The sequence below is a fragment of the Jaculus jaculus genome, chromosome 2, assembly GCF_020740685.1.
Source record: "Jaculus jaculus isolate mJacJac1 chromosome 2, mJacJac1.mat.Y.cur, whole genome shotgun sequence".
Lineage (NCBI taxonomy): Eukaryota > Metazoa > Chordata > Mammalia > Rodentia > Dipodidae > Jaculus > Jaculus jaculus.
Window position 1 is genome coordinate 5,031,256 of NC_059103.1, and position 22,870 is coordinate 5,054,125.

At 48.2% G+C, this 22,870-nt stretch overlaps 1 protein-coding gene across 1 annotated transcript in view; it reads left to right on the top strand.

Annotated features, from left to right (window-relative positions):
* The window catches only part of Cyth3 (cytohesin 3), a 107,627-nt gene that overhangs the window by 71,628 nt on the left and 13,129 nt on the right, over positions 1 to 22,870 (top strand). Inside the window, exons 2-5 of the mRNA XM_045143415.1 lie at positions 11,893 to 11,975; positions 14,267 to 14,331; positions 14,943 to 15,009; positions 21,198 to 21,316. Of these exons, the coding sequence (XP_044999350.1) occupies positions 11,893 to 11,975; positions 14,267 to 14,331; positions 14,943 to 15,009; positions 21,198 to 21,316 (334 nt within the window). The remainder of the gene's footprint in view (positions 1 to 11,892; positions 11,976 to 14,266; positions 14,332 to 14,942; positions 15,010 to 21,197; positions 21,317 to 22,870) is intronic.

A 22,870-nucleotide genomic window follows, 5' to 3' on the forward strand; every position in this document is an offset into this window, starting at 1 on the left:
GGACACGGGCATAACAGCAAACTGCTCACACAAACTGCTTCTAGCCCAGTCCAGACCAAGCTCCTTTTTACCCTCACAGTCCATAGTTTTTACTGCATCAGGTCTTACAACTCTGACCAGAATAGTCCATCAAGCTGTACTTACAGCACTGCAAGGCATCTCTTAGGCCAAGGTTTTAAATCCTTCCACATTCCTCTTGAAAATCAGCTCAAAGGCCAAAACCACACAGTCAGGTGTCTAGCAGCAAATGACACCACTCCTCAGTACCAGCATTACTGTTGCAGTCAGGTCTGCATTGCTGGCAGAAATCACCCAACCAAGAGCAGCTTTTAGGGGAAAAAAGGGTTTATTTTGGTTTACAGACACAAAGGGAAGCTCCACAATGGCAGGGGAAAACTTCCTGGCCAACATCAGGTGGACAATAGCAACAGGAGAATATGCCCAACACTGGCTATAATCGCCATAAGCCTGTCTCCAACGATACACTGTGTCCTAGAGGTATTAATTCCCATATCTCCATCAGCTGGGAACCTAGCATTCCGAACACCTAAGTTTATGGGGGGCATCTGAATCAAACCACCACAGTGGACCATGGTTAGCCGGAGAACCAACTCCTGGGAGATGACAGTAGGCAGTGAGGAGACTCAAACTCATCAAAGCAGAAAATCAGAGGCCACTGAGAGTTCTACACTAAAGGAGACGTCTGACATGCCCTCCAGGGCCCAGGCTACATTGGAGAAGAGGGAGTGGACACATTGACTGGTACATTCATGACCCAAGTGAGTACCCATAATCCCACTAAGGTGGTCCCTCAATGGAACGAAGGTGAGGAAGAGGGAACATAAATTATAACTGGATGGGACTATGATCAATCTGCAGTATGTTCATTTATTAAAATTCTCAATAATTTAAAAAAAAATGGTTTTGAGCCAGAGGCATGGTAGCACATGCCTTTAATCCCAGCACTTGGGAGGCAGAGGTAGGAGGATCACTATGAGTTCAAGGCCACCCTGAGACTACATAGTGAATTCCAGGTCAGCCTGGGCTAGAGGGAGACCCCTACCACAACCCCTTCCCCCCAAAAATTGGATTTGGTGGTTCATGCCTGTGACCCCACGACTTCGGGGGACAGAGACAGGAAGATCGCTGGGGCTCACTGGTCAGCCATTCTAACCAAAAATTCTGAGAACTCCAGGTCACTCAAGGCAATGAGGCAAAGGGATGACAGAGGCCACCCTCTGTTTTCCTCTGGCCTGGGTATGTGATTCACATCCACCCCATACATACTACACACATGCACCCCCCCCAAAAAAAAAACCAGGAACTGGGGAGCAGATTGTTTCCTTTCCTGTTTACAGGTTATTGTTGGACACACTGGTTTTGTTTGTCACCCTATGCGATATCTCCTGTACTCAGCTTTTCTTCAGACTGGCTGTGGAAGCCAGTGCTTGTCCTTCCCTGTAGCAGTCCCAAACCTGCTTGCTTAGATCTTTTCTGTGATATGCTTTCAGGATTTCCTTTAATGATGATGCACTGGTGTGGTCAGTAGTTCAGTTTTTGTCTGTCTAAATTTGTTATTTCACTTGCAATCTGAGGAATGCCGAGCACAGAGCCGGTGTCCCACGGCAGTGAAGATGAGCAGTGGAGACGGAGGGAAGGCGAGAGGGTGAATGAAAGCCTCTTGGAGCTCCTCACGCTCCCTCACCTGGGGGCTCCCGCTTCCCATCTGGTGCCGTAGTTCAGGCCAAGGCCCTTGCTGGCTAAAGCACTCCACCCAGGGCCCTCTTGTCATTTCCAGCATGTGACTGGCCCGGTGACCCACTTGGATGTGAGTGTTTGAACTGTCCTTATCACCTGCCGAAGGTTAAAGTGGCTGTTGAGATGTAAAAGCTTGGCGCCTGGTGACTCACCCACCCGCCCTGTCATTTCTGCCATGCCGCCCTGGGTCACCCAGAGCCTTGGTAGTGACTTTGAACCACTAGCCTCTGCATTGCCACAGGAAAAGCATTTATGTCTCTGTGCACAGGGCTCCTGTGTGGTGGGTTAACAGGGACCGGTGCCCAGGCCTTGTCATTGCTTCTAGTGTCCTGTGGACTCAGCAGGTCCCTACACTCACGAAAGTCCTAATATCAAATCAAGATGGAGAAGCCAGTCTTGGAGTTAGTATTGATTACTTGCAGTGAAGGTCAATAAAGGTGGGAGACATCCGTTTCAGTCAGCAGCTGGTAACAATATGTAGTCAGCTAAATGATCTTAAAAAATTTATGTTGTTGTTTTTTTGTTGTTGTTTTTCAAGGTAGGGTTCTGCTCTACCTCAGGCTGACCTAGAATTCACTCTGTAGTCTGAGACTGGCCTTGAACTCACAGCAGTCGTCCTACTTTTGCCTCCCAAGTGCTGGAATTAGAGGTGTGCACCACCACGCCCGGCTTGCATGAGGATTTTTAATGCCAGTGCGTATTCTAAAGTATGTATAGGAGAGTGTCCTATCTTCTACTGCTTTTGTAATGGCAAATGTTTTCACTTCTTAAAGAAAATTATTTATTTGTGAGAGAGGGAAGAAGAGAGGGGGAAGAGACAGAGAATGCGTGCGTAAGGGCCTCCAGCCACTGCAGACGAGCTCCAGACGTGTGCGCTCCCTTGCACGTGTGCTTGAGGTGGATGTTTGCTGTCCTGACTCAGTTGCTCTACACCTTACTTTTGTTTCTTGTTTCTTCTTTCTTTCTTTCTTTTTTTTTGGAGGTAGGGTCTCACAGCTCAGGCTGACCAGGAATTCACTATGTAGTCTCAGGGCGGCATTGAACTCACTCTCCTAGCTCTGCCTCCCGAGTGCTGGGATTAAAGGTGTGCACCACCACCTCCAGCCATTTCATTCTTATTTTCAAGAAGTATTTAGCCGTGTGTGAGAGTGGGGGGGGGGGATATGAATTTGTACGCCAGGACGTCCCACTACTGCAAACAAACTCACGTGCACACACCACTCTGCATCTAGCTTTGCGGGGTTACTGGGCAATCGAACCTCGGCCATCAGCCTTGCAATCGAGCACCTTTCACCGCCGCGTCCTCTCTCCTGCCCACATTCCATTCTTTAGAGTAAAAATCTCCGTGTGGCATTTCCTCTGCTCACCTTAAAGCTTCTGCTAGTGGTGGATTGTTGCAAGTTTTCATGTCTGAAAATGGCCGTTCCTCCTGTTTCAGTGCTTGTTTTGTTCTTCTTGAGAGGTGGCTCACCCTTGCCCTGTCTGACCTGACACTCACTCTGTACCCCAGGCTGGCCCCAGATTTGAGGCACTCCTCCTTCAGCCTCCTGAGTGCTACTGGGTTATAGGTGTGTGCAGTCGCGCCTGGCGTGTGAGCATGCACATACAGATTCACACATAGGATTGTATGTACACCACACACACATGCACACATGCCCCCCACACCTGTTTTTGAAGATACTTGTCTGTTTTTTTCATCATGTCAGACAAAAGTATAAATTCAATCTCCCTCCATCTTGGCCGGCAGCGAAAGTCCCCGAGTGCGTACTATACCTAACTCATCCAAAGTCAGAGCAGTCTTCACCAACCCTGAACCTCTCATGTTGCAGATCTTCTCCATTTGGGCTGGAAAGATGGCACAGCAGTTAAGACACTTGCCTGCGAAGCCCAAGGATCCAGGTTCGATTCTCCAGGACCCATGTAAACCAGATGTTCAAGGTGGCGCATGCATCTGGAATTCGTTTGCAGTGGCTAGAGGTCCTGGTGCGCCCATTCTCTCCCTCTCTCTTTCTATCTCTAGTAAATAAAATAAATCTCCATTTGAGGGAGGGAGGTACCTGAGGAAGGCAAGGACTTGGCTTAAGTAATGAATTTGTTCCTGACTCTTAACTTTGAAGCCATGCCAGTAGCACTGGTTCACTAACAGAGGATTTCCTGCTTTCTTTCCTTATTGTTTTTTCCTCACAAAAACATTTATGTTTGGCATCCAAAATTAGACCAAACTTAATCAAACTGTGCTCTTTTTATTTTTATATTTTTGGTTTTTCGAGGTAGGGTCTCACTGTAGTCCAGGCTGACCTGGAATTCACTATGTAGTCTCAGGGTGGCCACGAACTCACAGTGATCCTTCTACCTCTACCTCTTGAGTGCTGGGATTAAAGGTGTGTGCCACCACTGCCTGCTCTGTGCTCTTTTAATTCTTGTTGCATTGTTAAAAATAACGCAGAGGGGCTGGAGAGATGGCTTAGCGGTTAAACACACTTGCCTGTGAAGCCTAAGGATCCTGGTTCGAGGCTCTGTTCTCCAGGACCCATGTTAGCCAGATGCACAAGGGGGCGCGTGCATCTGGAGTTCGTTTGCAGTGGCTGGAAGCCCTGGTATACCCATTCTCTCTCTCTCTCTCTCTCTCTCTCTGCCTCTTACTCTCTCTCTGTCACTCTCAAATAAGTAAATAAAAATAGGGCTGGAGAGATGGCTTAGTGGTTAAGTGCTTGCCTATGAAGCCTAAGAACCCCGGTTCGAGGCTCGGTTCCCCAGGTCCCATGTTAGCCAGATGCACAAGGGGGCGCACGCATCTGGAGTTCGTTTACAGAGGCTGGAAGCCCTGGCGCGCCCATTCTCTCTCTCTCCCTCTATCTGTCTTTCTCTCTGTGTCTGTTGCTCTCAAATGAATAAAAATAAATAAATAAGTAAATAAAAATAAACAAAAAAAATTAAAAAAAAAAACATAGAGGCCAGATGTGGTGGTGCATGCCTTTTAATCCCAGCACTCTGGAGGCAGAGGTAGGAGGATTGCGGAGAATTTGAGGCCAGCCTGAGACTACATAGTGAATTCCAGGTCAGCGTGAGCTAGAGTGAGACCCTACCTCAAAAAATCAAAAAAAAAAAAGTAAAAAAGCAGCAAGGCCTGCGGGGATGAGCTTGGTGGGTAAAGTGCTTTCTGTACGAGCATGGAGACAAGTTCAGAGCCCCAGAGCCACATAGCAGCTGGGTGTGGCATCACATGCGGGCAATCTCAGCGCTGAGAGGGAGAAGGCAGGTCGGTCACGAGGGCTTGCTGGCTAGTTGCTCTGGGCTTAGTGGGGACATCCTGTCTCGAAGAATAAGGTAGGGAGCAGTTGAGGAAACCTCTGGCGTTGACCTCTGGCCTCCGCACGAATATGAACATGTACACACAGATGCACCATGTTTGCACACATACACACACACATACCTACTCTATATAACTTCCCTTATCATTTTGCAAATGAAGAACTGAGCCTCTTTCTGGAAGGTCAGAATTTTTATGATAGGCACCATGCAACTGACAACCCAGTCATTTCCAAATAATTAATTAGCTTTTTTCCTTAATTTAGAAAGCAGCTTTAGGGCTGGAGAAATAGCTTAGCGGTTAAGCACTTGCCTGTGAAGCCTAAGGACCCCGGTTCGAGGCTCGATTCCCCAGGACCCCTGTTAACCAGATGCACAAGGGGGCTTTCGCATCTGGACTGCGTTTGCAGTGGCTAAAGGCCCCGGCACACCCATTCTCTATCTGCCTCTTTGTCTCTCTGTTGCTCTCAAATAAATAAATAAAAATAAACAAAAAAAGCAGCTTTAGATCTGGGCGTGGTGGTGCACACTTTTAATCCCAGCACTCAGGAGGCCAAGGTAGGAGGACTGCTGTGAGTTCAAGGCCACCCTGAGACTATATAGTGAATTCCAAGTCAGCCTGGGCTAAAGTGAGACCCTATCTCGGAACTCCCCCCACCCCCAAAAAAACCAGCTTTATTGAAGTTGGAAGAAAGTTTTTTTTTTAATTATTATTGTATGTTCTTCTGTGTTTTGTGTGTATATGTAACTGTATTTATAAGTTACATTTTCAGTTAAAATCTCCTCGACCTCTTGGGAGAGAAAAAAATAATAATCTACCATGACACCTTTGCCTTGCGTTATTGAAGAGAGACTAAGTGACAAAGTGCAGATGACGTCAGTGAGCACACCCAAGCCTTACGTTGCCCTCACTGGGCAAAGATGAGGGATTGCTCAGAAGGGTCCGGCTACAGTGATGCCATCCAGAGGCACCGCTGGCACGTGTGGAAGCGCCTGCGGCCGCTCCTTCACTGAGTGCGGTTGTCTCGGCTGCGGGAAAACGCCGATTGAACCTGAGCGCACAGCTGGTGTAGCAGGTCACCGTTAGTATGCGCTGTGCGTTCCGAGCGTCAGAAGAAATAACAGGGTGGCAAGACCTAGAAATAACTGAGGCTGTGTAGAGATCGGTCCAGAAATATCTCATCACCTACTTCTAAGGTCTCTGCGCGCGCTCTCCCCCTCCTGCAGGCACTGCACCTGGGCTCTTGCACGCACTCAGTTTGCACGCTGCCGCCGTATTATTGGATGTGTCGCTGTGACCAGATACCTGACGAGGAGCAGTTGAAGGAACGGAGGGTTTATTTCGGCTTACAGTTGGAGGTTACATCACCCTGGAGGAGACGTGGCAGCAGGAGCTGGAGGCAGTCAGCCAAGTTCAGTCCGCATGAGGAAGCAGAGGGGTGTGTGTGCGTGTGTGTGTGTGTGTGTGTGTGTGTGTGTGTGTGTGTTTTGTTTTTTGAGGTAGGATCTGACTTTGGCTCAGGCTGACCTGGAATTCACTATGTAGTCTCAGGGTGGCCTCGAACTCACAGCGATCCTCCTACCTCTGCCTCCCGAGTGCTGGGATTAAAGGCGTGTGCCACCACACCCGGCTTGCGGGCTTCTGTTTATTCAAATAGTCCAGGAACCAAGTCTTAGGAATGGTGCTGCTCCAGTGTTACCTTTACCTGGAAAAATCCCTCATGAACAGTCCCAGAGATTTGTTTCCATGGTGATGCTAACTCCTGCCATGTTGACAACCAGAGATTAGCTATCACAACCACTGACTTACACTCTCGGCCCTGAGTCTTCCATTATTTCCTGTACATGATTTTGCCCAATACCCTAAGAGGTACTGTTGTAAGAGAGACTGCTGGTCATTTAATAACAAAACTTTTCCATTTATACATTTTTTTTTGGCAGGGCTGAGGATCATACCCAGGGTCTCACACATGTGGGCAAGTGCTGTACCTTTCAGCTATAGTCCCTGATAATAACAGAAAATTTTTTTGTCACTTTTTATTGTGGAAAAAAAATGTCAAATTCAGAATATAAAATAGATAATGAATAATCATACATTAAATAGATTCAATGATTTTTTATTGTTATTGTTGTTCTTTTGTTTTTCAAGATAGGGCCTTGCTCTTGGCCAGGCTGACCTGGGATTCACTATGTAGACTCAGGGTAGCCTTAAACTCACAGTAGTCCCCTGCCTCAGCCTCCCGAGCACTGGGATTAAAGGTGTGAGCCACCACACCCGGCTGAATCTTTTTTTTTTTTTGCTGATCTATTTCAAAGTTAAACAGATATAGCATGACACCCCAAAATATTAGAGCATGAATATCTAGAAAATAAAGATGCCCTACATAACAGCAGTATCATTTTTCCACCTTAAACATTTTCCTATTTCGTTTAGAAATGCAGATTCTGGGTGCAATTGCTGGCAACATAAATGGTCAGCACCTTATTGGATTCCTCAGTGCCTTTAAAAGACTTTGGAAAAGAGGCATTGCTAGGAGAGAAGACGAAGGAAATCTGCGAACGCTTTCTGAGGGCAAGAGCATCAGGGTTTTTAAAGAAACCATCCTGGTGTCTCTACTTTTCTATGGCTTCATTCACTCTAGGTGAACAGAAATCCCTCTTCCTCCGGGCAGCAGGAGGAAAACCGTGGGCACACTCTGTGAGAAGAACACAATTGTCTGTAGCTGACAGAAGAGGGGCTTTGTCCTTTTAATTGTGTGTGTGTTGGAGAACCCAGCTGAAGACGTGGTTTCTCAGGAGGCCACAGTCCATGCTGTTGACGGACTTGACCCGGCCCTGCGCTTACCCATTCGCTCTTCCCCAGTGAGACTCTCCGCTCACTGCTTTCAGAAGCGTTAACAGGTAGGCAGAGCAGAAGACGGAATGAGAGGGCAGGCGAAAGGGAAGAAGAGGAGATGAGAAATACTCTTGTTAGAATGGTGGTTTTCTTTGTGGAAACAACAGCTTCGAAGGGGAAGAACTAAGTACCTCATTGTGTAATCCGCCGAGGCATTGGGCATGGCTGGGTTTCCCCACTGCAGTCTTTGCTCCCCTGATGTTGGAGGGGCCACTGTGCCCTAGTTCTCGCCTTGTGACCTCGCTGGGTGTTCTCTGTGTGTCTCTGTCTCTAACGCTGCATGCCTTGGTCGGTCCTCTACCTCTGTGGATCAGTGTTAGCCAAGGCTTGTGTTGGGGTCAGGTTGGTGAGAGTTGAAGGGTTTTACGAGACCTCCTGGGGAGAGTCTTGTGACAGCCCTGGGGCGAGGAATTGCTCAGCCTCCGCTGCCCTGAGACCTTCTGCGGGGAAGAAAGCAGCTTCAGGGTGAAGCTGGCACCTTGCAAGGCAGCATGGAAACCATGGTCCCCATGACTCTGTTGAGTTGTGGACTGTGCCCTGGGCAGCTGCACAACTGTAGATCGTGATGGTGTCCTTGGTGTGTCGAGCATCTTGGAGTTATATATTCATGTCTTCAGATTAGATCTCTCATGGCTTTGGTTTCTTCAGTTACAAAATAGGGATACCGATGGTTGCTGTCAAAGTTATTTTGAATGGTTTAGTTGAGATTGCCAGTAAAAACATGTAGCTTGGTAAATAATAAGTCCTTCCAATTCCTTCCTTGTGCCTACCATAGAGAACTGCTTAAGATAGTTGTGAATGTATAATTTAATTTCAGTTTAGATGTGGTATTGGAAGAAGGAAATTAGAAATTTGAAGTATTCTCTGCTTCCCAACCTTACTTTCCTCTTCAGAGGTTATTCTCAACTATATATATATATATACATATATATATATGTTCTGATTAGTTTGTTTTATAATGTCTGTATACCTAAACACTGTGTTACTTAATTTTTTTTTTTTTTGACATTTATAGAAAAAGTATCTGTGGTAGGTACTTTCCTTGTTGCAGGGACAAAACACTTGACCAAAAGCAGCTGGTGGGGAAAATGCTTACATTACAGAGTGGGGGGAGGGCGCTGCAGGCAGGGGGAGCTTCGTGATGGCAGGAAGAGGGTGGTAGAGCAGAGGCTGGGCGCCGCCTCCTGCCACACCAGCTGGACACTGCAGCAAGAGAACGGGTGAGCTCAGGCCAGAGGAGGGCTGGCTGAACGCCCGCCCCAGCAGTACACCTCCAGCACAGCCCCCTCGCCAAGTCGCCAGCAGTTGGGGCCCAAGCATTGAAAACGCAGGGGTTGATGGAGATACTTGATTCAAACCACGTCGCGTGTATCTTCTGTTGCATTGCTAGAGAATTTTTTTTTCCTGATGTATAGACATAAAGCAAAATTGCTGGGCATTTATGCAATCTCTGATTTTTTTTTTTTGTCAGTACCCAATTATTTCCCAGAGTTACCATGCCAATTTGTGCTCTTCATCACATTGTTTTGGTTTTAATTTTCCCAGGCCAATCTGGTGAGATTGACATACATTTAAAAAAATACTTTATTTGTGCATATGTGTGTGTGGATGGGTGTATGCTTGCATTCATATACAACTTCCCATCCAGCTTTACATGAGTGCTGGGATATTAAATCCAGGCCAACAGGTTTTGTAAGCAAGTGCCTTTAACTGCTGAGCTATCTCCCCATCCCTGGATTTTTTCTTATAAGTCCCCATCTGCCTCTATTAGTTGTTTTTTTTGTTTTTTTTTTTTTTGAGGCAAGCTTAGCAGACTGGCCTTTTTTTTTTTTTTTTTTTTTTTTTAATGCAAAAGAGTGAAAGAGACAGAGTGCGTATGTGTGTGAATTGGTGTGCCAGGGCCTCCAGCCACTGCAATATAACTCCAGACATGTGTGCCACCTTGTGTGCATCTGCACCCTTGCACTTGCCTCACCTTTGTGTGTCTGGCATATGTGGGACCTAGAGAGTCGAACATGGGTCCTTGGGCTTCGCAGGAATGTGTTGTAATTGCTAAGCCATCTCCTCAGACCTATTAGTTTCTTTTTTAAAAAAATACCTTTTTAAGCCGGGCATGGCGGCACACGCCTTTAATCCCAACACTTGGGAGGCAGAGGTAGGAGGATTGCCATGAGTTCAAGGCCATCCTGAGGTGACAGAGTTAATTCCAGGTCAGCCTGGACCAGAGTGAGACCCTACCTCGAAAAACCAAGTACATACATACATACATACATACATACATACATATTTATACATACACCTTTTAAATTAAGTTGTTTTTCATTTATTTGACAGAGAGAAAGGGGGGGGAGAGAGAGAGAGAGAGAGAGAGAGAGAGAATGAGAATGAATATGGGCACACTAGGGCTTCCAGCCACTGCTGACAAACTCCAGACACATTTGCCACCTTGTGCATCTGGCTAACGTGGGTCCTGGGGAATTGAACCTGGGTCCTTTGGCTTTGCAGGCAAATGTCTTAACCACTAAGCCATCCCTCCAACACCCTGTTAGTTTCTTTTGACTGCTGTAACAAGTTTCCACTTGAGGACTTATAATCACACTCATTTATTCTCTGAAAGTTCTGGAGGCCACAAGTCCAACATAACTGGGTTGAAACGAAGGTGTCCCCGAAGGGCCCTGCTCCCTCCTGCGGCTCCAGGGCAGAGCTTGCACTCCTTGTTACGGGCCTCGCATGGCTGGGTGGCCAGGTTGCCGCCTTCTCTTCTGTTTGTGGTCAAGTCTCCCTCAGCCTGCTTATCATATTCGTGATTGTACTAAGTCCACTTAGGTATTCCAGGACAGCCTCCTCCACTCAAGAGCATTGATTTAACCAGGTATCTGCAAAACCTTTGCTATCTAAAGTGTTGTTCACAGGTCCCAAGGATTAGGACTCCGTGCATGGTGAAACAGGGTCTCACTTTTAAGCCCAACCCAGCCCGGAGCTCACTACGCAGCCCCAGTGAGCTTGAAGTTCATGGAAATCTTCCTGCATCTTTCTCTTGAGAGCTGGGGTGGCAGCGAGCCTCCATGCTGAGCAGGACTTTTTATCTTCACGGACTGTTCAGTCCACTGCAGCACCCTTCCCCAGGCTCAGACATGCACTTACATTTTCTCAGCGAGATGCGCTCTGTGCTCCCTGTGCTGTGAGGTTGTACCGGGTTTGGGTGGGAGACCAGCGCGGCCCTGCCTTGCCTTCCCTTCCCACCACATTTCTGAGTCCATAGGGTTCGACGGCTCAGACCATTCGTAGAACCGTTCTTAGAGAGTTCAGCATCATTCCGTGATAGAGGCTTAGCACTTTTGACAGTGAGGGGCCGGGATTAAAGGCGTGCGCTCACTGGTTCTCTGCCGGGGGCTGTCAGTGTGCTGGTTGGCCTCCGTGTCGCCCACTGCCTGTAGATGTGCGGCCTCCTTCCCTCACAGCAACAGCTCCACGCAGGGTGGACGGAAGCCTGTGGGTAGACTTGGGAGAGGTGTCAGCATTTGTTCCCCTCCTTGGTTTTGGTGAGGTGCAGTTCCCACAGATAAGATTGGTATCCCCTAACTTCTCTTTTTCTTTCTCTCTCTCTCTCTCTCTCCTTTTTTTGGTTTTTCGAGGTAGGGTCTCACTCTAGCCTGGGCTGACCTGGAATTCACTATGTAGTCTCAGGGTGGCCCTGAACTCATGGCAATCCTCCTACCTCTGCCTCCCGAGTGCTGGGATTAAAGGCGTGTGCCACGCCACCAGCTGGCTTCTTCTTTCTGACTTCTGTTTTCCTCTGGAGATAAACGGATGTCCTTTTGTGGCATGGGCAGAAAAGAAAAGGAACAATCAGTAGCTTCAAGCAGCCTTGCAGCCAGACATCTCGTTTTCAGTCTTAACAACTTGTAGTTGATTTTTCTTTCTTTCAGTGCCTGAAGACCTCTCATTAGAAGAGAGAGAAGAACTTCTGGACATCCGTCGAAGAAAAAAGGAACTTATTGATGACATTGAGGTAAATTTTTTCTTTTTTACTTATGGGTGAAAAGCGAGTAGTATAGCTTCAGGAAAATGTAAAAACGGATGCTCAGTGTCCCAGAGACAAGAGCCATCCAGACTGGTGAAGCGGGCTGCCCATACCAGATACGAAGACTGGAATAGAAATCAAGGTGGCGGAACTGGAACTGGAACCTGCAGCCACCAATTTTCAGCCCCAGACTCACTGTTGTCAGTTGCACACAGCAGCCGTATCCTGAAACACACCCCCTCTGACACACCGCCCTGAGCACTTCGAATGCTGCTTGCTACATCCTTGACCATTTCCCTACCCCAGGAATGAACAGCCACGCATATGAGGGATTCTGGCTGTATGTTAAGCGCCTCCTAAGTGGTAGGAGCAGAAAGACACGGTCAACACAGGTGGATGGACATTGTCCTTTCCACATTTGTGCACTTTACTCAGAGGACCGGGTGGAGGGGTGTCCCATGGGCGAGGCAAATGAATTAAGCCACAGTCTCAGAGCCAGGGCATCTGCGATGCTACAAAAGTGGCCTGGCAAGCCTGCTGGGTCCTTCCGTGTGGAGCTTTCTTGGGAAAGGCCATCATGTGGCTCTTTGTTGAGATGCTTCCTAGTCACTGTCATTGCCAAAGTAAATGTGGCCTCACAGGCCGCCACAGCAGGGCCAGACCTTGTCCCAGACAATAGCTCCTTTCTAGGAACTTGCTTTTTAAGTCTGACTTTCTTGGCACACAAATAATAGGTTCTGAATAAAAATTCCCTTGTGTTTAAGAGGTAGTTCATGGACATTTTATTCTGAGGTTATCCTTCATGCTTGGAAAACTTCCGTTAACTCAGGGTGAATTGGCTGAAGAGTAAGAAAGGGTAGTGTTTGGACACTAGTAATTATACTACTAATTAATACGGACTCTTAAGTGAACTCTGACTATTTCATTCTCTCTCAGAGAGTTCTGAAAGCCTGGGGAGGCTGAGGAGAGGAGGATGCCACATCCTTTCTGTTCCCTGTTTCTGGTGTCTCTGAGTTGGGCCATGTTGCGGTCAGGTACATGTTGGCAGAACACACTCGTCGAAGAGCAGCTTGTGGGAGGAAAGACTTTATTTTGGCTTACAGACTCAAGGGGAAACTCCATGATGATGGGGGAAAAGGATGGCACGAGCAGAGGGTGGACATCACCTCCTAACACCCGGTAGATCACAGCAGCAGGAGAGTGTACCAGCTGCTGGCAGGGGAAGCAAGCTACAACACCCATAAGCTCGCCCCCACTGCCTCCAGGAGGCTCCAGTTCCCAAAGGGACACGTAAGTTTATGGAGGGCACCTGAGTCAAACCACCACAGCTATCTCCCTCATGGAGTGGCAGGAATCATGGGACTGCTGATTAGCAAACCTAGATATTATATATCTGAGCCTCAGCTTCTCTTGGTCCCCCAAGAACACTCAGGCTGGAGAGATGGCTTAGCGGTTAATTGCTTGCCTGTGAAGCCTAAGGACCCCGGTTCGAGGCTCGATTCTCCAGGACCCACGGTAAGCAGATGCACAAGGGGGCACATGCATCTGGAGTTCCGTTTGCAGTGGCAGGAGGCCCTGGCGCGCCCATTCTCTCTTTCTATCTGCCTCTTTCTCGCTCTATCGCTGTCAAATAAATAAAAGTACCAAAAAATAAAATAAAAAAAAAAAAGAACACTGAACGTGATGGCAGTCCCCCAGTACCTGTAGTGAAACGGCTGCAGTTAAGTGGACTAAGGACTCACTGCTTTTCTTTAACATTTTTTTAAAGTTTTATTTATTTGAGGGAGAGGGAGAGAGAAAGAGGCAGATAGAGAGAATGGGCGCGCCAGGGCCTCCAAGCCGCTACAAACGAACTCCGGGCACATGCACAGCCTGTGCATCTGGTTTACGTGGGTCCTGGGGAATTGAACCTGGGTCCTTTGGCCTTGCAGACAAGCGCCTTAATTGCTAAGCCTTCTCTGCAGCCCTGATTTTACATTTTTGTTCCTTTGATGTTCTCTTGTGCCTTTTTGATTTTTTTCTCATACAAGTACTTCGGAGTCTGCCTAGTGGACCCCTGCAACACGGTGTCTGGTGAGAGGCAGACAGATTGTTTTTTGCTCGTGTTACCGGCTCTGACTGTGCTGACAGAGGGCTACGCTTCTGGCCCCTGAGGAAGCTTGTTCCCGGAAGGCCCAAAGGCTGAGACCGGGAGAGAAAAGTTAACATTCTATGACTCAAATTCCTTTTTTTTTCTTTTCTTTCTTTCTTTCTTTCTTTTTTTTTTTTTTTTTTGCCAGAGGCTGAAATATGAAATCGCAGAAGTAATGACGGAGATCGACAACCTGACTTCTGCGGAGGAGAGGTACAGTTTGTGGCTATATTTTCAGGTCACCCCCTTTGTTCCCACCTCCTCCCTGTAGCTGAGCCCACCAACTGGAGGCTGTGGCAGGGTGAGACACTGGGCTGGGAAGCAGGGGCCTTTGGAGGTGTGCACTCTGTCTCCCTGCAACCTGCTCCTTCCCTCTCTGGAGGTTACCTCCAGTCGCTCACTTTCTCCAAGTCCTCATCTACCCTTGTGGACTTGGGAGTAAACACAGAAACTCAGCATTAACTACTCAAAGAGAGCCTTTCTGTATTATGAAATCAGGGTTGTTTTTTTTTTTTCCCACTGGGGAGGTAGAGGTAGGAAGATACTGAGTTCCAGGCCACCCTGAGACTACATAGTAAATTCCAGGTCACCCTGGGCTAGAGCAAGGGGGAAAAAAAAAACAAAAAAAGTTTATCATTAGCCTTTCTGCAGAAATATGCCTCAAGTCCTCTTCTGTGTGAAAGAGCCCCACAGCTGCTTCGCCCACTGAGGGTGGACCCCTGTGAGCCCCTATGCCTTGACTTTCCCTGGGGGGTGGTTTGGGAGATGCTACACTCTGAATGCCCCACTAACGATGCTTCAAACAATTTCACTCCTGCTAATAGCAAAACTACTCAGAGGAACAAACAAATAGCCATGGGAAGAAAGAAGTTCAACATGGACCCCAAAAAGGTGAGAGACTAGTTACAGTTTTCAGCATACAAGCAATGAGTTGATGTCAGCAGCTGCTGCCGCTCTTTGGACAGACGTGATCATACCACTTTCTTAACGGATTACACCTTTAGTCCCAGCACTTGGGAGGCAGAGGTAGGAGGACCGCCATGAGTCCGAGGCCAGACTGAGGCTACACACTGAATTCCAGGTCCGCCTGGGCTAAAGTGACACCCTACCTCAAAAAAAAAAAAAAAAAAGGATATGGCTCAGTAGTAGAGCATTTACCTATTATGTGAGGATATAGATTGGTTCAGTTCTAAGTACCACCAACAAAACAAAAAAGGATAGAGTCACCCATTTTGTCAAACAAGGGCCTTTCATGAAAGAACAGGATGAGACAAGCATCCAGGTGGCCCAGCTCTTGCACCCAAAGGCCTTCTTTGCAGTGGGGCTCTGAGTCTGGGTGTGATCCCGTGACAGCCCCTGAGACTGGTTTGTACGGAGCTCTGAGCTGAGACTCTCTAGTCAGCCCTGTGGCATCTGCTTGCCATGTTCACGGAAGTCAGGGTTAGTCAAGCTGTGGTCTGTTACTCAGTAGACTTCCTTTTGAGTCACTTTGTACCTAAAAGCTTTAAAAATACTAATTGCTGGATCTACTCAACTATTTATTCGTAACTATGTTGCTCAATGAAAGAAGGCACCTTCAGCCTGGACGGAGTCTTTTGCTGGGAAAACATTAACAGAATCATCTGGTCTTGCAGACTTGGTTATGGCACTTGTCTTAGTTATGTTGGGCTGCTATGGCAAAGAACTAGGGACTAGAGAGAAGCATTTATTTATGTCTCTTAGTTTTAGAGGCCGAGAGTCCGAGACTGGGGTGCCAGCAAGGTTGGGATCTGGTGAGAGGTCGCTTTGCCTCCCAGCTGCGGACAGCGTCCGAACGGCAGCTTCCCGTAGCTGGGGTGGGAGTGAGCTGACCCAGGCCTTCTCTTCTCATGACGGCACACTTCTCCTCAGACCTGGGGCCTCGCCCAGTGACTCACTTGTGCACACTGTCACATCGTGGGCTTGAGGGTGACACCCCGGATAGTCTCTCATTGCTTCAGAGGTAGTTCAGAATTGTGTTAAGTTGCCATGCCCTGCTAAGGCATGCAGCATTGTGAAACGTGAGGAAACTATCAGAGTAAGAAAACTCAGGCTCAGAGGGTATGTAAGTCTGAGTGGTGACACTTTAAACCAGGCTGTTGGTTTGGGTGCAATAGAGTATCACTTAGTTTTATAAATAAATAACAGGAAAGATTGGATTAGATCAGGGAAGCTGAAAACACTTTCCTGCCTTTCCCTTTTTCCCCAGTGTCCTAGAAATGCCTTAAAAATAAAAGCATAAATCTAGAGCAAAGCAGGTTCATTCCGAGGCCTGGAACTAAAGAATTGCAGCAAGAAGGGGAATTGAGTCAACTGAGGAAAGACTGATGTCCAGTTCACACTCGAGAAAGGACTGCAGGGGCTGGGGAAATGGCTTAGCAGTTAAGGTGTTTGCCTGTGAAGCCTAAGGACCCTGGTTCAATTCCCCAAGACCCACATAAGCCAGATGCACATGGGGGCACATGCATTTGGAGTTCGTTTGCAGTGGCTGGAGGCCCTAGCATGCCCATTTTCTCTTTCTCCCTCTCACTCAAATAATAAGGGGCTGGAGAGATGGCTTAGTGGTTAAGCACTTCCTGTGAAGCCTGAGGACTCCAGTTCGAGGCTCGATTTCCCCAGGACCCACATTAGCCAGATGCACAAGGTGGCACATGTATTTGGAGTTCATTTACAATGGCTGGAAGCCCTGGCATGTCCATTCTCTCTCTCTGTTGCTCTCAAATAAATTAAAATTTAAAAATTAAAAAAATAATAAATTACAAGAAAGGACTGCAATGAGAATAAGAGCCGCCTCAGGGGTCAGTAAGCTCCAGGGACAGGGAGTGGGGCAATAATGGGGACATACAGACTGCTCACCAAGCATTGGTGGTGGCCCCCTGGACAGGGATGCAAGAGGACAGCACTGGGTGGCTGGTAAGTAGGAGATGAGGAGCTTGAAGGTCAGCCATGTGCGTAGGCCCTGCCCCATGCTTCTGTGCCAAGGCTGGAGTTGACAATCAGAAGCAGACAGCACCCGGGGCTACCAGCGATTTAACTACAGAGGTAAGTACCCACCCAAGTCCCACAACACGAGAGGAAACTAAGACCTGAGATACATGACCGAACCTAATCCTACTCAGAAGCTCCCGCACAGACACCCAGAGGTGTGCTTGACTAATTTCCTAGGTGTCTGTCAATCTAATTACCTTGACAGTCAAGATTAGCCATTAGGCTGGAGAGATGGCTTAGCTTAGCAGTCAAGACACTTGCCTGTGAAGCCTAAGGACCCAGGTTCGATTCCCCTGTACCCATGTAAGCCAGATACACAAGGTGACGCATGCATCTGGAGTTTGTTTACAGTGGCTGAGGCCCTGGCATACCCATTCTCTCCCTCTCCCCCTCTGTCTCTATCTCTCTTATAAATTAAAAAAATATATTTTTAAAAGATTAGCCATCAGAAGGTCAGTGGCCTGAACTCACCCAGTGGCACCCTGTTTCCCATGACCAGAGCTTCTAAGTCTTGCCTTGTTGGCAGTATTCTCTGCTTCCCTTTTGTAACCCATAATAAGCCAGGAATTACCTTTTCCTGACTCATTTTGTTTTCTTACATCCTGGTGATTTTGCAGCACTCTCAAGTAGTTAGTGCTTTTCTCCAAAAAGCATTATCAAAAACACTTGTGCTGGGTGTGGTGGTGCACACCTTTAATCCCAGCACTCAGGAGGCAGAGGTAGGAGGATCGCCGTAAGTTCGAGGCCACTCTGAGACTACAAGGTGAATTCCAGGTCAGCCTGGGCTAGAGTGAGACCCTACCTCGAAAAACAAACAAATAGAAAAACACTTGAATGGAGGGAGAGAAAGACAGGGAGGAAGATAAGGTGTTTTTTTTTTTTTTTTTGTCTTGTTTTTAAATATTTTTTATTTATTTATTTGAGAGCAACAGACACAGAGAGAAAGACAGATAGAGGGAGAGAGAGAGAATGGGAGCGCCAGGGCTTCCAGCCACTGCAAACGAACTCCAGACGCGTGCGCCCCCTTGTGCATCTGGCTAACGTGGGACCTGGGGAACCGAGCCTTGAACTGGGGTCCATAGGCTTCATAGGCGAGTGCTTAACCACTAAGCCATCTCTCCAGCCCAATAAGGTGTTTTTTTAATTTTTTTTTTGAGAGAATGGTGTGTCAGGCCCTCTAGCCACTGCAAATGAACTCCAGATGCATGCACCCTCTTGTACATGTGGCTTACGTGGGTCCTGGGGGACTCAAGGCTGGGTCCTTCGGCTTGGCAGGCATGCGCCTTAACTGCTAAACCATCCCTCCAGCCCCGAGAAGGTGGCTTTATGTTGGCTCAGTGTGAGAAGCCCCTTTTGGCAGCAGGTGTGTGAGGTGATTGATGGTCACGTGCGCGGGCATTCAGGAGGCAGGAGCAGTGGGTGCTGGCGCTTGGCTCTCGTCAGCCTGCCTTGTTGAGTCTGGGACCCCCAGCCCGTGAGGTGGTGTCACCCATAATCAGGGTGTGCCCCTCACCTCGGGTCTTCACCTGACATTGGCAGAGACCTGGGCTTCTTCAAGTTCCGCATCGAGTGTTGTGATCACAGACGTCGCAGGATTGCTGCGGGGGCCGGCGGGGCCAAGATGCTAGCCCCTTACAGCTGCTGGCCCTCCGAAGGTGCGGGGACTGAGCTATCTGCCCAGGGCAACTGCCCAGCCTTTAGTGGAGGGATGTGGCTGCACTTAAACAAGCACATCAGGGACCAGGCCTGGAGCCAGCCTCACCACGGCCTGTGCTAATGCAGATCTCTGTTGCAGGATATCAGGTCCTTTCATACCCCCCCACACACCTTGCTCCTGGAAGTTGTTAGAGCAGCAACATTTGCCTTGTATACTTACTGTCAGTCTTTGAGTCTTAGCAATCCAGTGGAGGGTCTGCAGCTGAAGAGCTTTGACCCCTTTGCTGTGGTTCTTAGATGAGACTATGAACTTCTTCCTAACTTCTGCTTCCTCTTCTGCCCACTCTGCCCATCTGCGTCTAAGGGCTCCGGTTCCACCTTCCTTCTCGGTTCTCGCCGTTCTCACCGAGATGGGTCATGAGCAAGTCTCATAAGGCCAGTGCAGGACGGTGGTGCCGTCACTCCTATCCCGGGCTTTGTTTTCAGGAACCCAGACTAGGACAGGCATGTTCCTAAGATTGGAATTGCCCCGTTAGTTTGTGCATATTTTGTGTTCCAGGTGGCACCAGATGGACATACCCCCTTCCATCCCAAATAAAATACACTGGAATTAACTTAAGACTGTCAAACTTGAGTGACATACTGCATAATCCACAAATTTTAAATGTAGGGCTTGAACAATGTTGACAAATTAAGAAATATCACCACAGCCCAGAGTAAAATATACTTGCTAAACATTGGTGGGCACGTGTGTGGTGCCACCACCTACCTCTACAGCCCGTTCTCCAAGGTGACCAGCACTCTGAGCATAAATTAGGTTAGCTTTATTTGTTTTGTTTGTTTTCTCAAGGTAAGGTCTCTCTCTAGCCCAGGCTGACCTGGAATTCACTATGCAGTCTCAGGGTGGCCTCGAACTCAAAGTGATCCTCCCACCTCTGCCTCCTGAGTGTGGGATTAAAGGCGTGCGCCACCACGCCCGGCTAGGTCAGCTTTTTTAAACTTTCTGTAAGTGGCGCTAGCAGTCACTGTCTTGTGTCCATCGCTGTGTCACACCTGAGACCTTCTCTTGTGGCTCCTTCTGCCTTGTTGCACACGTTCGTCTATCTGCCAGAGTGCTTTTGTCTTTTTTCTCTAATTGGTTGTCTGTTGCTCTCTGAAGTTTCTGGAAATTCTAAATAAGGCTGCTTTGGACCTTCGTGTATTTAAAAAGAAAACTGTCTCCAGATGGACTGTGGGTGTATGAGGAAGACAAGGCAGGCTTGGGCCTAGGAATTGGAATAGGAAAAGCTTCTCTAAGTGTGCAGATTGCAGAATTTCCCCAGCCTCAGCACCAGGCACCGACTCTGAGGCCTCGTCAGGTGACGGTTTGCCATAGGGTTCCCACAAGTCCTTGCATCTGATTCTGACCCAGAATGCCTCTCACTCGTAACTAACACTGTCACTTGTGCTCTGCAGGTGCTTACAGTGGGCCCAAGGCTTGGCTGCTGTAAGCTCAGTGGTAGTGTGTCTCAGGTAACAGAATCTGCCCCCCCCCAAAAAAAAAAACCCTACCCAGTGGAGGTTTATGAAGAGTTCCAGTCTAACGCAGCTCCTGTAGCCACAGGTGGCTCCAGAGTGGCGGGAGCCAGGTGCTCATCTCAGTCTCTCCCTCCCGTGAGGGATGAGTGTGGCTCTGGTCTCACATCTGGTGTAAAGTACGAAGAAAGAGGGGGAGTAGCAAATCTGTTCCCCGTAGTCTTCCACTGAGGTCCGCTTGGCCAGCTCACTGTCACAAGGTCGTCTTGACCCGGGAGAGACGGGGAAAGCAGTTACACTAGAGCAGGATGTCGGGGAATAGGAGGTTGGGTTGCCCAGCCAGCCTCCATCTACCTGTCTTTATCTCTATACCTACCGACCGACCCACCGACCGATCGGAAGGTCTTCCCAGACTGGAAAGAAATCACTTTCCCACACTTGAGACATCATTAAGCTTGTTCTTTAAAATTCTGTGACAAGCACTTACAACAGCTGTTCATTCATCCGTCTATTCACCTTTCACCTGCTATGTTGCCAGGGGGAATATAAGTGCTTGTGTCAGATGGATGAAACAATGTGCTATTTTGAAAGTCAGACCATGTGACACTGAGGGCCTCTGGTAAACTTTTTTTGTTGTTGTTTTTTTGAGGTAGGGTCTCACTCTAGCCCAGGCTGACCTGGAATTCACTGTGTCGTCTCAGGGTGGCCTCAAACTCACCGCGATCCACCTGCCTCTGCCTCCCGAGTGCTGGGATTAAAGGCGTGCGCCACCACGCCCGGCTTCTGGTAAACATTGTTTACTGTGTCAGAACCAGCCAGATTATCATACAAAGCATGCTTCTGCCTTTGACAATAGCGTGAGAGGCTGTGTTGCCCATCACTTTCTGTCCTCTGATCCTTAGGGGATCCAGTTCCTGATAGAGAATGACCTGCTGCAAAGCTCCCCAGAAGACGTTGCCCAGTTCCTGTACAAAGGAGAGGGCTTGAATAAGACCGTCATCGGGGACTACCTGGGTGAGAGGTAAGCCGGGGAGCATGGGTAGCCCAAATTGGGCCACTGTGTGTTGGAATTGAGTGTGTACAGGCTGTAGGGACAGGGATATAGGTGCTGTCCCCAGTACTATGGGAGCCCTGTGAGGTCATTCCCCTTCGGTTGTTGGAAGATAGGCTATTAAGGCACCGGAGTATGGCCTCACCATGCACAAAGGTTCAAGTGGTTGAAAGACTTGCTAAATATGCAGGAAGTCAAAACTATTAGATACATGAAAGAGGACAGGAAGAAGCTCCAGAAACTCTGACTATGGAGTTTATTTTAGATAAGACATCAAAAGCCACAAGCAGCAAAAGAAAAACTAGGTAAACTGGGGCCAGGTAGGGTCTGTGTCCTCATGGAACCCTTCCTTCAGGGAACCAAGTAGAGTGACCAATGCCACTGCCTCCTTCCAACGGCCTGCAAAAGCGCAGGAGCCTTCTGCAGGTTGGCCCAGAAATACTGCAGACTTCCTGGTGGCTCTCCCCATCCGCTGAGCCGTGAGGAGAGGGACAGCAGCAGGTCGGGCGTACTTTCCTGACCTCTTCAGTGAAGGGTCGGCCACTGCTCCGCAGAGGCCAGGCAGGAAGACGAGGGGAGCACGGGCCAAAGGTACGGACGTGGGCGTCGCAAGGGCCCGAGGGAGCGCGCTCTGTCAGCCTTGCCCAGTAGGATGCTTCTATTGCTAGCTTTCTATTAAAATACTTGACCTAAGGTGTAACTGTCCAGTTCAGCACTATCTAATACCAAAATCAGAGAAAGCCCAGTCAAGAAAGCTGGGAGGTGGCTCAGTGGTCAATGGCACTGCTTGCAAAGCCTCCCAGCCCAGGTTTGATCCCCCAGCACCCACGTAATGCCAGATACACAAAATAGCAATGTGTCTGTAGTTCATTTTTGGCAAGAAGCCCTGATGTGTCCATATTTTCTCCCTGCTGGCAAATAAATAAAAATACTTATTTTTATTTTTTAAAGAAAAAGAAACTTCAGATTCTCCCACTTGGGGGACAGAGCCTTCAGCTCAGCCGCTTTTCTGCTTCACTTCTTTCCCTTGTCTCTCAAAATAAATCTTTATAATCTAAAAAAAGGAAACTTTAACTTTAAATGTCTCTTATGACTATAGAAACAAAACTCCAGCCAGGCGTAAATTCCAGCACTGGGGAGGCAGAGGTAGGGGGATGGCTGTGAGCTCAAGGCCAGCTTTGAGACTACATGAGTAAATTCTAGGTCAGCCTAGACTGGAGCAAGACCCTACTTCAAAAAGGTAAAAAACAAGACTTCAGCACACTGCTGGCATGCCAGGTACAGCATCTACCTCTCTCTGTCACACACACACACACACACACACACACACACACACACGGGGGGGGGGAGTTGAATAAAGAACAAGACTACCAACACTCAGATAAACTGATGCAGCAGAAGTGCATGGCCAGATTCCACATGGCTTCTTGGTACAAAAACTGCATGTTCTAGGACCAGAGCAGCTGGGGCATGGCATGGTGGCACCAGTTCATGCTCCACCACAGGCCTGCCTCTGTTGTGGCC